This window comes from Myotis yumanensis, unplaced genomic scaffold, assembly GCF_028538775.1.
Source record: "Myotis yumanensis isolate MYYU_CA2020_CCGP unplaced genomic scaffold, mMyoYum1.0.hap1 SCAF_12, whole genome shotgun sequence".
Classification (NCBI taxonomy): Eukaryota; Metazoa; Chordata; class Mammalia; order Chiroptera; family Vespertilionidae; genus Myotis; species Myotis yumanensis.
In genome coordinates, this window is record NW_027223763.1 from 24045807 (window position 1) to 24060068 (window position 14262).

The window sequence follows — 14262 nt, forward strand, 5'->3', positions numbered from 1 at the left end:
ATCTGATCTAGTGAGTCATTTAGGATTGCTGTTTCTTTGCTGATTGTTTGTCTAGCGGATTTATCCAGTGATGTTAGTGGTGTATTAAAGTCCGCTACTATGATTGTATTGTTCTCGATCTCTCCTTTGATATCTTCCAGGAGTTTTTTTTATGTATTTGTGTGCTCCTGCATTGGGTGCATTGATACAGGGGGTCCGCGGGGGTGAGGCCGAGCGGAGTCCTAACGAAGCATGCCCGACTCCGGGGACGGTTCAGTGACGCAGATCCAACTTTATTGTGTGAGTGCAGCAGTATATATAACATTCCAGACCAATCAGAAGTTTACAACATCCATAGGGCAACCAATAGTAGGAAAGATCAGGGTACTATGTAGGGGCTCTAGGGGGTCTTCTCAGGCGGGCGATGCCACTTCCTGGTGTGCCGAGGAAGCTTGTATAGGCGGAGTGTGCTCACGCCATTGCATCTGCTGCAGCACTGAGATAAATCTCCTGAGCTCTTCCCACATCTCCCCCTTCTTTTCTTATTAGTGCCTGCTGGACGTGTATAATCATGGCTTGCTGAGCACTTAGCTTATTGAACATGTTGTATAAACAGCAAAATAATACTATTCCTACGACGAATCCTACTATCATGACTCCCCAAATGAAGAGGTTGGCTGAGTTTAACCAGGAGGTTAGACAGCTGAGGGCATCACTTAAGAAACTAAACTCAACGGGTTTCACTCGGGTATTACTGCATGAGGTGCTAGGTATATCCACCCTTGTCCCGGGGCAGTCCCATTATCTAGAGTCCACTTAAGGAGGTTAGGGCTACTGCTATCAGCCCATACCGTCCCGTTCTATGGCAATGAGACCAGTTCCGCTCCATCACAGGGTAAGTCCACAGAGCAGTCAGACACTTGGACAGCGGGGAATTGTAGGCTGTTGGCGCTGACAGGCATGAGCACCCCTGGATGAGGTACGGCTGCCCATACATGTTGTGCTCGCGTGTGAGAGTTCACTGTTATGATGGCACACATTAATAGGAATAATGTCCCTTCTGACGGATTGCCTTCTGGTGCCATGCGCGCAGCTTGATCCTGTAGGTTCTTGATGTCTCCCCAGGTAATGTTGTGGGCTCATCGGTGTCTTGGTCGTCTCCGCCGCTGGGGCTGGTTGTCCTCTATGGTCAGGTCCTCCATTTCCTCTACCGGGGGTAATGGTGGTGGTGGTGGTCTACAGCTCATCGCTGTTGGTGCAGGGTTTGATGTTACGGGCAGGAATCCATGCGGGGTTTTTCTCACCTTCTGGAAATACACAAGCAAACCCTCTCCCTTGGGTTAAGAGTGGATCGGGGCCCTTCCAAGTCCTGGTTAGTGGATCTCTCCACCGGACCAAGGGGAGAGGTGTTGGTACGTCCCTGAGACCTCCCCAATGTTTGAAAATGGGAGGAAGACCGTCGGGGGCAAAATGAAAATAATTGAGAATTAATAAGGCCTGTTGTAATAGTTGTTGGGGCGTGCCTGTATTTCCCCCTTCTTTTTCTTTTTGAATCTGGGTTTTTAGTTCTTTGTTCTGTCCATAAGGCATTGGGTTGGAGCCCCCAGGGGTTGACCTCTTGTGGCTAGAGGGGGCCTAAAGGCAATAGGGGGCCGCATGTTTTGCATGCCCGTATGAGATGCTTGCAGCCAGAGAGGGTTAAATGAGGAAATAGCTTGTGCAAGCTAACTGCCTCTATCTCTGGATTGTTTTTCCTCTTGTCTTCATGGCTGGAGCATTCCTGATAATTCCTCTCTGTTGCAGGAATCCATATGGCCTTGGAGTTGTTTTCTGAAAATATATAAACGTATTCTCGACCAAAGGTTAATAAAGGAAATCTTACTTGGGGTCCTTTTTATATTTGCCCAAATGATTTTCCTTTGGCTTATTTTGACACCATGTGTGTTTTCCTGGGTGTCTCCCTGTTAGCATTATAAATGAAAAAATTTTTCTAGATGTAATTTAGTTACAGGATATTTTTCCTTACATGGTATTTTTCCATTATCCCCCCTTTTTTGATTTAATTATGAGGAGGCTTTTGGAAAATTTTTGTAATGCAGTCTAGATAACTTTAAATTTTAATTTTTTGCACAAAAATATGACTGTTTTAGGTTCATTGTATGTTAAGCAATTTTTCCATGAAATGAAAATTTTGGTTAATACTTCTTGAGCCAATTTTAATTTGAAAACCTGACTGCTATTTTACTGTCAAATTTAATACTTTAAAAACAATCTTAGTTTACACTGTAAATGTTAATGGAAAGGATTATTTTGCATCCTTGAGAAAGCCCTGAGCATTCCTGGTGTTAGGCTGGTTGTAGATATAGGGTAGTTGTTGTCAGCCAAGTCTCTGTTGTCTGGGTACTGATCTCAGCTGGGCCAAGTCTCTTTCTGTTACCTGGGTACCGATCTGAGCTGGACGTGGGAAGCGCAGCAGCCATGGGGGCAGGAGACCTCCCTCAGAAGGGGCGAGTGTTCAAGCCCCTGCATAGTTGGGGGGGGGGGGTGAGGATCTGTGCTCCACCTCTGTTGACCCCCAAGTTCTCTTCTGCTGGCCCCTCTGCAACTGTGCCTGTCTTAGGTTGTTCCTCCTCGAGGAATCTTACCCGTCTTTGACTAACCAGCCATCCTTCGGGGCCAAGCAGGGTGATGTGAGGTACAGTTCTGTCTCCTTGGTAGCCTATGCCCCTGTGGCCTCCATGCCCAGCAACTGCCTTTGGATCCCCTCGCCTGCTGGCGGGGCCCTGGCATTGATCATAGGGAACCCAGGTTCCTTAGGGCCCAGCTTATGCCATTGGGCAAGAGACAGATCCATGGTACCAGCTTTTCATGATCCCAGTTTGAACGAAGAGCTCAGATAACAGCTGTGGGCAATTGGAAGAGGGACCCCCTTGGCAAAAAGGGCAAGAGAGGTCAATATAGAATGCTTAAGTGCCTTCCCAGGGGGCCTTCCACACAGTGGAAGGGATTAAATCCTTTCATGTCCTTAATTAAATTACTGCCAAACATTCAAAGAATTAGTTTGTAAGCTTGTTTGGGATAAATGTACAATAATGACATTGTAGAACAATATCATGTAAGGATACTATACAGAGAACCATAAGGGCTCCAGTCTATAAAGAAAAAAATTATTAAGTTTGCTGGTGGTAGGATAATTACTATAACAGTCTTGCCAATTAACTTCTTCCTCAGTGGTATTCCATACTTAAGACCATTTACGTAAAGGCTTAGTGGGGGGGGGGGGGGGGGGGAAGTTGCCTTAGCACACTTATATTTTCTGCACCTTTCCCTAGAACAAGTAGAGATAATACATGTACTTGAGCCGTTTCTTCCCCGTTCTTTGGGGTCCAGGCTGGCCAAAAACCTCTCTTTAATTTTACACACAAGGGAGCAGTGGCTTGATTTAGAGTCATACAAAAGGGAAGCTGGGTGGCAACAGCTGTGCAATAATACCTTGTCCATATGCTTCCTTGCCCCACCTGTGGTCCTCCTGGAAGAATCAGCCCATGTAAGGGTTCTTACCCATGAAGGGTCAGGTGCATAAGTCTGAAATACTTCCACATTTGCCCTAGGTAATATTATACCATACAGATGATTACTGCTAGCATGGCAAGAAAGACGTTCTCTGTACAGTCTTCTTTACCATGCCCCATGTGATCTCCAGGCTGTTTGTTGTCTGGCTCATCCTCCTTCTGCTGGGTTAAACTTGGAGAACTTTAATTTAAAAAAAAATCTTTTTTCTTTTACACTAAGTAACCTACAGGGTTACTTTCTGGATGTTGACTGATAGTACCACAAGGCCATGTATTTCAAGTCAAAGTCATTAAACATTTATGGTGACTGTACTTTCAGATTTGGTATTTTAACAGCAAATTATTAGATTATCCTATAAATATTAGTGGAAGATATTTCAAAATTTTTAAATTTCTCTTTTTTATTAAATTTAAAATAATATTTTTAAACAGCATTCCCTTTCGGCTTATTTGCATATACAGAGGGATCATGGGAAGCCTTCAGTAACTTTTTTAGAAGAATTTTACTTTACTAGGATTCAATTGCTTACAAAGATACTGGCTTCTTATAGTAGATATGTTTATTAATAAAGTTAGTAAATTTAGTAAAGTTTTATGTCTGATTCACGAGGTGCAAGCGCTGCCTCACCTCCAGCCTAATTTAAAATGCAGTGGCGAGGAGCTTTTGTTATTTTAAATTACATCTTAAAATTCTACTGCTGTATTTTAAGAAATATCAAACAAAATAACTTGTTTTTTCCTTTCTTAGAGGCAAAAACTTAAAATATATTTATTAATTTATATTTGATAAAGCTTTCCATGTGATTTCAAGTATATTAAATTGGCTTTATTAAAAATCCTTTAAGAAGAGAGAATAAACTTTTGAAAACATTTCAGGGCCCGTGAAATGTCCCAAAGTCATTCCTTGGTTATAGTTTTGAAATCCAACTTGGAAGACCATCAAATATATATGTATATATATGATTTAAAGATTATATACCTTTTATAATTATTAAGAGATATCAATTAAATTAAAACTGACAAGATTTTCTTTCTATATTTTAGACATTTAGTTACCACAATTATAATTTTTCCCAATTTAATTTAACTAGAACATTAAACTTTTAGTTGGCAAGTTAAACATTCAGCATTTCTTTAGATTAATAAAAGTAGGTGCTTCCTTTCTCGGTAATCCTAAGTATATTGTATTAGTCTAATTTAGTATTGGAAGGGTTAAAGAGAAGAAAACTGGACAGAGATAAGTTTGTCTGCCAGCAGCTAGGGTCCTCGCATACCTTAGATAAGCAAAAATCAACAAAGAACTCTCTCTCCCTGCTCTCCATGGCAACCTCCATGGCAATGGCCCCCCCCCCCTTTTTTTTTTTTTTTTTTTTTTTTTTTTTTTTACTTGGGGGCCGATGGGCAGTTAAACTTTTTGTTCGCTCTGCTAGGGGAGCGAGGGAGTGACTCCGGCAGGAAGCCTCCTGGTGAGACTTCCCTGCTTTCACCTCGCTAGAGGTTTTTTCTCTCTCAGTTTCAGCCTTCCTTGAGCTTTGAGAAACTTCTTTTGTCTTATAGAAAACAACCCAGGAATCTGTGGGGGCAGAGGGCTCTGGAGGGGAATAGGGAGGTAAAGGGTCTTCTGTTCCCCAGCCCGCACTGCCGGTGGCAGAGAGCCAGGGGTTAAATGCTATTAGGATAGCCCAGAGCTTTTGTAGCTCCCTTTCTGTTACCTTTACTCGCCTGCTCTGTAAGGACGCATGGAGCGTCCGAAAGTTTCCCATAGTTACAGAGGGGCACTCACCCGACCTTAGGCTTGCCTGCCGACTTTCTTTTTGATCCGGGAATCCCTGTTCATGGCGCCAGCTGATACAGGGGGTCCGCGGGGGTGAGGCCGAACGGAGTCCTAACGAAGCATGCCCGACTCCGGGGACGGTTCAGTGACGCAGATCCAACTTTATTGTGTGAGTGCAGCAGTATATATAACATTCCAGACCAATCAGAAGTTTACAACATCCATAGGGCAACCAATAGTAGGAAAGATCAGGGTACTATGTAGGGGCTCTAGGGGGTCTTCTCAGGCGGGCGATGCCACTTCCTGGTGTGCCGAGGAAGCTTGTATAGGCGGAGTGTGCTCACGCCATTGCATCTGCTGCAGCACTGAGATAAATCTCCTGAGCTCTTCCCACAGTGCATATATGTTTATCAGGGTTATATCTTCTTGTTGTATTGATCCCTTTAGTATTATGAAGTGGCTTTCCTTATCTCTTGTCGTGGCCTTCACTTTGAGGTCTATTTTGTCCAATATAAGTATTGCTTGCTACCCCAGCTTTTTTTCATTTCCATTTGCCTGAAAGATATTTTTCCATCCCTTCACTTTCAGTCTGTGTGAGTCCCTTCTTCTGAGGTGGGTCTCTTGTAGACAGAAAATATATGGGTCATGTTTTTTTATCCATTCAGCCATTCGATGTCTTTTGGTTGGAGCATTTAGTCCATTTACGTTTAAAGTTATTATTGAAAGGTACTTGTTTGTAGCCATTTCTTTTTGTGTGTGGCTGTTTTCTTTCTGAGCTTTTTATTTATTCTTTTTACACCAGTCCCTTTAGCATTTCTTGCATTGCTGGCTTGGTGGTGATAAACTCCCTTAGACTTTTTTTGTCTGTGAAGCTTCTTATTTCCCCTTCAATTTTGAATGATAGCCTTGCTGGATAGAGTATTCTTGGATTCAGTCCTTTGCTTTGCATCACTTTGTAAATTTCTGTCCATTCTTTTCGGGCCTGATGTGTTTCTGTTGAGAAATAATTTGATAATCTAATGGGAGATCCCTTGTATGTAACTTTCCGTCTCTCTCTTGCAGCCTTTAAGATTCTATCTTTGTCCTGAACATTTGCCATGGTAATAATGATGTGTCTTGGTGTGGGTCTTTTTGGGTTCACCTTGTTTGGGACTCTCTGTGCTTGTGTGATTTTTTTCTTCCCCACCTCTGGGAAGTTTTCTGATATTATTTCTTCAAATAGGTTTTCTAACCCTTGTTCCTCTTTCTGTTGTTCTGGCACCCTTATTATTTGTATGTTGTTTCGTTTCATGTTGTCCCGTAGCTCCCTTAGGCTCTCCTCCTGTCTTTTAGTTTTTTTCTCCAATTGCTGTTCAGTTTGGGTGTGTTTTGCTTCTCTGTCTTCTAATTTGCTAATTCGGTCCTCTGCTTCTCCTAGTCTACTATTGAAACTTTCAATGGTGTTTTTTATTGCAGCTATATCACTCTTCATTTCTTCTTGGTTCTTACATAATTTATTGATTTTTTTCATCTGTTTCTTCTTGCTTCTTGCATAAGTTGCTGATTTTTTCCTCCATCCGGTTTATGCACTCTAGGATCCTTAATCTGAATTCTTTTTCTGTCATGTTGCATGCCTCTGTATCACTTAGTTGCTTTTATGGTGAGTCCTATTTTTCTTTCCTTTGGGGGTTTCTTTGTCTACCATGTTTGATCAGACAGCCATATCTAGATGTTGAGTCGCTCAGTGGCTGCTCCATGGGTGGCAGTGGCTCCTCGGGCTGTGGTTGCTTCTCGGGCGGTTGTGGTAGCAGCTGCTCCTCAGTTGGTAACAGCTCCTCGGGTGGGTGCTGTTCACAGTTGTGGTGGCTCCTCTTCCAGGTTTTCTTTTATCAATGCCTCTGATTCTAGCTCATATTTTCCCAGGTCCCTATTTTATTTTTATTTTACTCTAATTGTTTGTCTGTAAACAGGTTCAAATCCTTTGAGAAATGAAAATTTGAAAAAAGGAAGAAAGGAGAGAAAGGGAGAAAGAAAGCAAAAAAGAAAAAGAAAAGGAAGGTAGGAAGATAAGAAAGGAACACCCCAAATTTTCCTCATAATTGAGCAGAGTAAGAAATGGCTGATCAAATAAACATTATAGTTTCTTTACTACAAACATAGAGACAAAATCATAAAGTTTTGTTTTCCCTTAAAAGGAACCAATAATAGGAACTGTGAAAGAGCAGGAGGTCAGATTTACAAGGGCAGGGAGAGCTTAGAGACAGAAAGTAAACACACCACAGTATATTTTGTGTTTATGTGCCTGTAGCCCAGGTAGGCAGGGGGGAAGAAAATCAGCACTGGTTGTCCTCTAAGCCCTTCCTCATGCACCTTTGGGTTCCAATAAACACCCTGTGAAATTGGTCCTATGGCTATTATCTCCACTGAGGAATTAAAGCTCAACTGTCTTAAAACCACACAACTAAGATTTAACACACTGTTATATAATGGATAAGACAGAAGACTGTGGTGCTGGACCCAGCTTGAATTTCCAGTTCTACTATTTATTATTTATGAGACTTTGACGTGTCACTTAACCTGTTTCCTCCTATTTAAACGAGAAAAATAGGCGCTCTCTGCGCAGTTTCCTCGCCCTCCTCAAAATGTTCAGCAGACCTTGTACCGTCTCCAGAAATCTAACTTGGCTGGACCTCACACAAGCCTGGTCTGGATTTTTCCCTTGGAATTTTCTCCAATGCAAAGCCTCCTCTTTCACTGCAGGGCAGTCGCCAATGTTCCAGCTGACAGCCACCCCAGCCAGTGCCCTTTCTGACGAGCCCGTGCACATCCGAGCGACAGGCCTGCCTCCGTTGCAGCTGGTGACCCTCGCGGCATCTCTGAAGGATGAGAAGGGACACCTGTACCGGTCCAAAGCCTTCTACAGGGCTGACGAGGCCGGTGAGCTGGACCTGAAGCAGGCTCCTGCAGTTGGAGGCGACTATGTGGGGGTCCAGCCCATGGGCCTCTTCTGGTCTATGAAGCCTGACAGGCCTTTTGGGAGGCTGCTGAAGAGGGATGTGAACAGCCCCTTTTTGGTCACTCTGGACTTATATGACTCAGTTTGCTCCCACGATTCAGCCACGGCTCAGCCCCGGGCCAGCCAGGTGGTGCAGCGCTGGTTCCGCAGCCCCGGGACGCAGCGGGTGCCCATCCGAGAAGGCCGCGTGCGGGGAGCCCTTTTTCTCCCTCCAGGTGAGACTGGTCTTCGGTGGTGGAGAAAACAGTGTTGATGGAAATAAAGACAAAATCAAAGGGCATCAAAGTATCGGAGAACTAGTATGTCCCGCGGTCTATTAAAACGAACTTGCCCTTGTGTGTTTGTGTGTGAAGGTGGAATTCATTTTGCACTGCCTGTGCTCTCCACTTGACCCTCTTCTGCCTCTTTCTAATCGCATTCTCTCCTCTCTTTGCTGTTCTCAGGGGAAGGCCCTTTCCCAGGAATCGTGGATTTGTTTGGGGGCATAGGGGGTCTAGTTGAATTCCGAGCCAGTCTGCTGGCTGCCCATGGCTTTGCAGTCCTGGCATTAGCATACTTTGCCTATGAAGACCTGCCCAAGCTACTGAGGGAGGTGGACCTGGAATATTTTGAGGAAGCTGCCAACTTGCTACTAGCTCATCCCAAGGTATTTAAAATTTTTTCATTTTACCTTGTAACCTTATAGCAAAAGACAAAAAAAAAAAAAAAAAAATCACAGATGTCTGTTCTGATCATTTTACCAGTCTGTTTAAACCTGGGCATAGTACAACAGTTTACAGTTAAAATGGGAATGCTATTATCTACCTTGTAGGATTGATGCTCATATCTGCCCTAGGGGACTGTGGGATTGATTGGAGATCAGCTTAGTGCTTACTGGCACGAAGAAGACAAGAAAAAAAAGGGTGGATATATTATGATTATTTTCAATGAGCAGAAAGCCAAGACTTATTGCCTTTTAAGTGCTTGCTTTGCCCTAACCGGTTTGGCTCAGTGGATAGAGGGTTGGCCTGCGGACTGAAAGGTCCCTGGTTCCATTCCAGTCAAGGGCATGTACCTTGGTTGTGGGCATATCCCCTGTAGGAGGTGTGCAGGAGGCAGCTTATCGCTGTTTCTCTCTATCCCTCTCTCTTCTTCTCCGTAAAAAAATCAATAAAATATGTATTTTTTAAAAAGTGCTTGCTTTTTATTTACAATGGGCTCTTCAATGTTTTATCAGGTGATTGTGATGACAGAAGGGTGTTGGGAATACAATTGTGAGCAAAATAACTTACCAGGTGGATATGTCTTTGCTGTAGTCTACCCAGAATGCTGGTCCTTTCCTCCCTTGTCTCTCAGACTCTTTCATCCCCTCTGCTCCCTCAGCCTACAACAGAAGGAAGGACCCACTCCTCTGACCTACTGCTTTTCCTGTTGGACAGGGTCCTGAAATTCACCTGTCGGTAGAATTCAAGTCTTTTCTCATTAGGATTAGCCTTTGGGTTAATGGACGTCAAAACCTCTGTAGCTGTAAAATGCTACTTAAATAGGAACCACACTGACATATTATTTGAAAGAACCCAGGAAACCTCTTTTCCTACCTGGAGAGAAGACCTTGATTCTTCAGAAAGCTCACCTGCCCCTGCTTTTAGGATGTAGATTGTTGATGGTACATTAGATCCTTCAGGCTTTTATAGAACTCTGCCTTTGATAAAGAGTGTTTATTTCTATTGTTTCCCTTGAGCCTCAATAACAATCCTGCAGGTAGGTAATACTATCACCACCCCCCATTCCCTAGACAATAGGCTTAGAGACAGGAGGTGGGTAGTGTTCACAGTTGTAAAAGCTGGTGACCCCGAGCGCCAGGACTCCCTCCTCACTTGTGCTAATGCCCGTCATACTAGCTAGTGGCCTGTGGCCCGGCTTCTCAGTGGATGGCCTGCCATGGGTTCCCTTCATTTTGTGTTTCAGATCCGAGGGCCAGGCATCGGAGTGCTTTCCGTGAGCAAAGGTGCAGAGATCGGGCTGGCCATGGCCTGCTTCCTGAAGCAGGTGGTTGCCACTGTCTGCATCAATGGGCCTACTGCCCTCTACGACTTTCCTTTCAGGTACAGGGGTCTGGTTATGTCACCCATTCCCTCGTTTCTGGAGCGTATGCAGGTGCACGTCTCAGGGGCTGTGAGCCTCCTCCACTACAGGGGGGACCCCCAGGAGAAGCTGAATCAGCGGAGCGTGTTTCCTATTGAAAAGGCCCAGGGTCAGATCCTCTTCATTATAGGAGAGGACGACCAATCGGTCAATAGCAAAGAATATGCTAAGCAGGCCCTGGAGCAGCTGAAGAGCCATGGGAGAAGCAATGGAAGGATGCTGCTCTACCCAGGGGCAGGCCACCTTCTAGAGCCGCCCTATGCACCCCTGTGCTACGCATCCCGTATTCACCCTGTTTCTGCTCCCCTTAATAACCCCCTTGCCGTTTCCAATAATTATTCCATTTCTCAACCCCTGCTCTGGGGAGGGGACCCTGCTGCGCATGCTGCAGCCCAGGAGCACTCCTGGGGAGAGATCCAGAAATTCTTCAGGCAACACCTCACTCCAACCAGAAGCCAGCTCTGAGCAAGCGCTGAGGCTGAGATGGAGGAGGATAAGGCAGGGATGTGGTGAGGAGAGGGGCCCTTCTGATTTCTCTATATTCACAAACATCTTGAATGAACTGCAAGAAAACTGGACGAAATCAAAGGACCAGGGCATGGGTGCCTCTGAAGTATTTATGACAAATTTGTATGTACTTTGAATTTTTATAAATTGAATATTAGTGTATATGCACCAGGAAATGTTGCCATTTCAATGCAAACAGAATCTTTTGTACCCCTGTTAGGGATGTCTTGGGTCTAGGTATTGCCACCACCTGAACTCTCCTATCAAAGTTAGCACCTCTGAAAATGGTCAATTTGATGTTATGTGTTTCATGATGAGATGTAAGGTAGAGTGCCCAGAACTACCTCTAACAACACTGTTGAATTTGAACTTAATCAAGCCTTTAGATCAAATGTCTTATTAATGTGGTGGCTAGAGAACAAATTAAATGGCACTTACAAAAAGACAGTCAAACAAATCCAGATTGTGGGTCATCCATGACATAGTGTCTTTACAAGTTGATTACCAACTGACCTGGTTTCTTCACAACTTCGTTGCATGAAAAATTTGCAATGGAGCGATCAGAGTGTCATCTGAACTCTTCATATAGAATTTGATGTTAACAATTATTTTCCCTCAGTGCTCTGGTCTTTTTATTTTGGCAAGTGTAATGCTTGCTATAGATTTCCAGTTGATACTTTAATTTTTTTTTTAGAATAGGATGCTTCTTTTTATTCCTAAAATATATTTCTTATTACAATTTCAATCAGGAATGGGATTGAATTTAATCAAGTGCCTTTGTTGTATATTTACATGCTATCTCCTTTTCCTCTTGGTTTGAATCACCAAATACTTGTCTATTTTAGTGATCTTTTCTACGAATAGCTTTTGGTTTGGTTATCAGTCAAATCTGATTCATCAATTTCTGTTTCTTTAAAATAAATGTATCCCCAATGAGAAGTCTGATTGTTAGTCCTTTGGGGTTTTTTTTTTCCCTTCTTCCTTTGAAAGCTTTTTACAATTTTCTGTTTGTTCTTAGTGTTCTGAGAGTCCATCAAAATGTGACCAGGAGTGGGTCTATTATTTCTGTTTTATTTTGCTTGATAGTCTACGGGCCAAAAATTATCACATGTTCATGCCTAAAGCAATCACAGGCATGGGAAATGAGACCACCATAACATCTTAGACAATCAAGATTTACTACCCATGGGTATGGAGGTGAGCCAAGCCTCCATTGAAGAACATGTCCATTTGGTGGACAGTGAACAAAAATGAGATCCATTACTAACAAGGGCGATTGCATCGCCCAACAGCTTGGTTTGCCCGCCTGCTTTTCCTTAGTAATCTTCTTATCAAATGAAAGCTGGGGGCAGTGTTCTTCTGGTGAAACCACATTTCAAGTGTTTTCTATAACCTATGGACAAAGATGACTCCTGAACTGTCTTGTCCAGACATTTTGATTCTCCAAGCTACTCCCTCCTTCCATGTATCCTTTGCCTGACTGCAGGTTTAAATTAATATGTGGAAGACTTGTTATTTTCCTATTTAAGTGCATAAGTGAGTCCCAGTGATTTTCACCCTATCAGATTCCCTTTCCATGGTGGTTAGACAAAAGACAACAGTTTATTTAATACACAAATAATTCTCGACCTGTCAGCCCTAAACAGTCTCTGGATTTTCTTTATCGCTAAGGCTTGCCACTCTATTGTTTCATTGTCATGTTTTAACCATGTCTGGGTATTTTTCCCTAATTTTCGTATGTGCTCTTCACAGATTTCTGTTGCTTCTGGTAGAAAGTGTTATTGGTTTTGAAATCTGTGCTGCATATATTCTTGGTAGCCTAACCTTCCTCCTTTCTAGTAGTCTCCAATTGGGTCCCTGTGCTTGGAGAATTCTAGACTTAACCCCAGCCCCCACAGGTGAGTGCTAATTGGTGTGGACCAATCATATTGGTCTTTTCTCTTTATCCAGTGATTAGTGTAGGCTTGGACATGTGACATCATTCTGGCCAATGAGATGTCAGAGACATCTGAAGATAATGGAGATTGAAAGAGACATTTGGGAATTTGGGGTGAAGTTTTCCTTGTCTTAGAAAACAAAGATATGGGAGATTTTCCCTTTGGATGTTGTTTTGTCTTAAGACTGAGGATATACTGGGGCCATGAGAGCAGCCAGACTGAGGACAAAACCAATACACAAGGTCTGAGCCAAAGGAGTTGCAGAGAGTGGAACGAGGGCTCTAATTATGTTGTTTTCATAGCTGTTTAACCTTTGGATTTTTTGTTATTGGATTCAATAAATTTCCCTATTTGTTTAAGCTACTGACTGTGGGCTTGTCTGTTATTTGTACTGAAGACTATCAGGATCGTGGACACTCTCCCTTGATCTGGACTGAGGCGGTATAGTAGGATAAATTGCACAGCCAAAATTTAAAAAGAAAATTGAGTGAGAGGAATTAAAAATCAATAACCATTTTAAATTTATTTATTAGACTTTTAAAATTTTGTAAGTCACATAATACGCATAACCTGAGGATTATGTATTGTAGTGAGAGGTGACTGTGTTACATTTTCTTTGTGATGATGGGACAGTGAGAAGTGAAATCTATGGTGAGTAGAGTCACCTTCTGAGTGGAGATGAGCTGACAATAAGCCACCTATTTTACAGAAACGCAGACACAAAAATGCTTATTGAGTGTTTACTATATACTAAAAACTTTTCACAGTTAGTTACCTGATTTAATTCTCACATTAACTTCTTGTGTACCTTCCCCATTCAATGCTCTCACTTCAACAGTGAGCACCTGGTGAGGCTGGGCGTTCAACTTGCACTGTAATTCAGCCAGTCACAAGATAAGATTCTGGGTTTGATTTTTAGCAATCTTGGCCCTGTGGCTAGAGGAGATAATATTCTTCAGAGCACACATAGAGGCTTTCAGATCATTTATGGGCACATAAGCTTGGAATTAAAATCCCCGAGTTCATCCATTTCTTCTTCACTTTGTCCAGTGACATTAAGATCAACTAGGTGATCTTACATTCGTTAGTTTACCAACCAGTCAGTACCCAAATCTGTATTCGTTGAGGTTCTCCAAAGAAACAACAGCAACAGAATGTATACAGAGAATTACATTTACTGTAGAAGCTGAAGAGCTGCAATTGGCAAGCTGGAACCGAGGAAAGCTGATGTAAGTCTAGTCTGAAGGCCTATGAACCACGAGAGCCACTATGTAACACCCTTTCCATTCTGGGAGCCGTGGTCGGGCCCTGAGGGCCAGCTATCTGCCTCATTCATGGGGAATGCCCTTCCTTGAGGACGGGGACCTCCTTGGT

At 43.1% G+C, this 14262-nt stretch overlaps 1 protein-coding gene and 1 long non-coding RNA gene across 4 annotated transcripts; one reads left to right on the forward strand and one right to left on the reverse strand.

The window, feature by feature from the left end:
• Nucleotides 1-251: 251 nt before the first annotated feature.
• On the reverse strand, nucleotides 252-5713 carry LOC139020947 (uncharacterized). The gene is made up of 2 exons (XR_011473385.1): nucleotides 5335-5713; nucleotides 252-1286 (listed from the first exon to the last, which is right to left on the reverse strand). It is a non-coding gene; the product is annotated as an uncharacterized lncRNA (long non-coding RNA).
• Nucleotides 4983-13251, forward strand: LOC139020946 (acyl-coenzyme A amino acid N-acyltransferase 2-like). 3 transcript variants are annotated; one of them, XM_070431034.1, is made up of 5 exons: nucleotides 4983-5017; nucleotides 7275-7362; nucleotides 8065-8535; nucleotides 8764-8966; nucleotides 10268-13251. In XM_070431034.1, exons 3-5 carry the CDS (start codon nucleotides 8076-8078, stop codon nucleotides 10907-10909), a joined length of 1305 nt encoding a protein of 434 aa, XP_070287135.1. In that variant the 5' UTR covers nucleotides 4983-5017; nucleotides 7275-7362; nucleotides 8065-8075; the 3' UTR covers nucleotides 10910-13251. The 3 variants fall into 3 exon arrangements, with proteins under 3 accessions (XP_070287135.1, XP_070287136.1, XP_070287137.1); XM_070431035.1 differs by lacking the exon at nucleotides 7275-7362 and having other exon boundaries at nucleotides 4991-5017; XM_070431036.1 differs by lacking the exons at nucleotides 4983-5017; nucleotides 7275-7362 and adding an exon at nucleotides 5419-5494.
• The last annotated feature ends 1011 nt before the right edge of the window (nucleotides 13252-14262 follow it).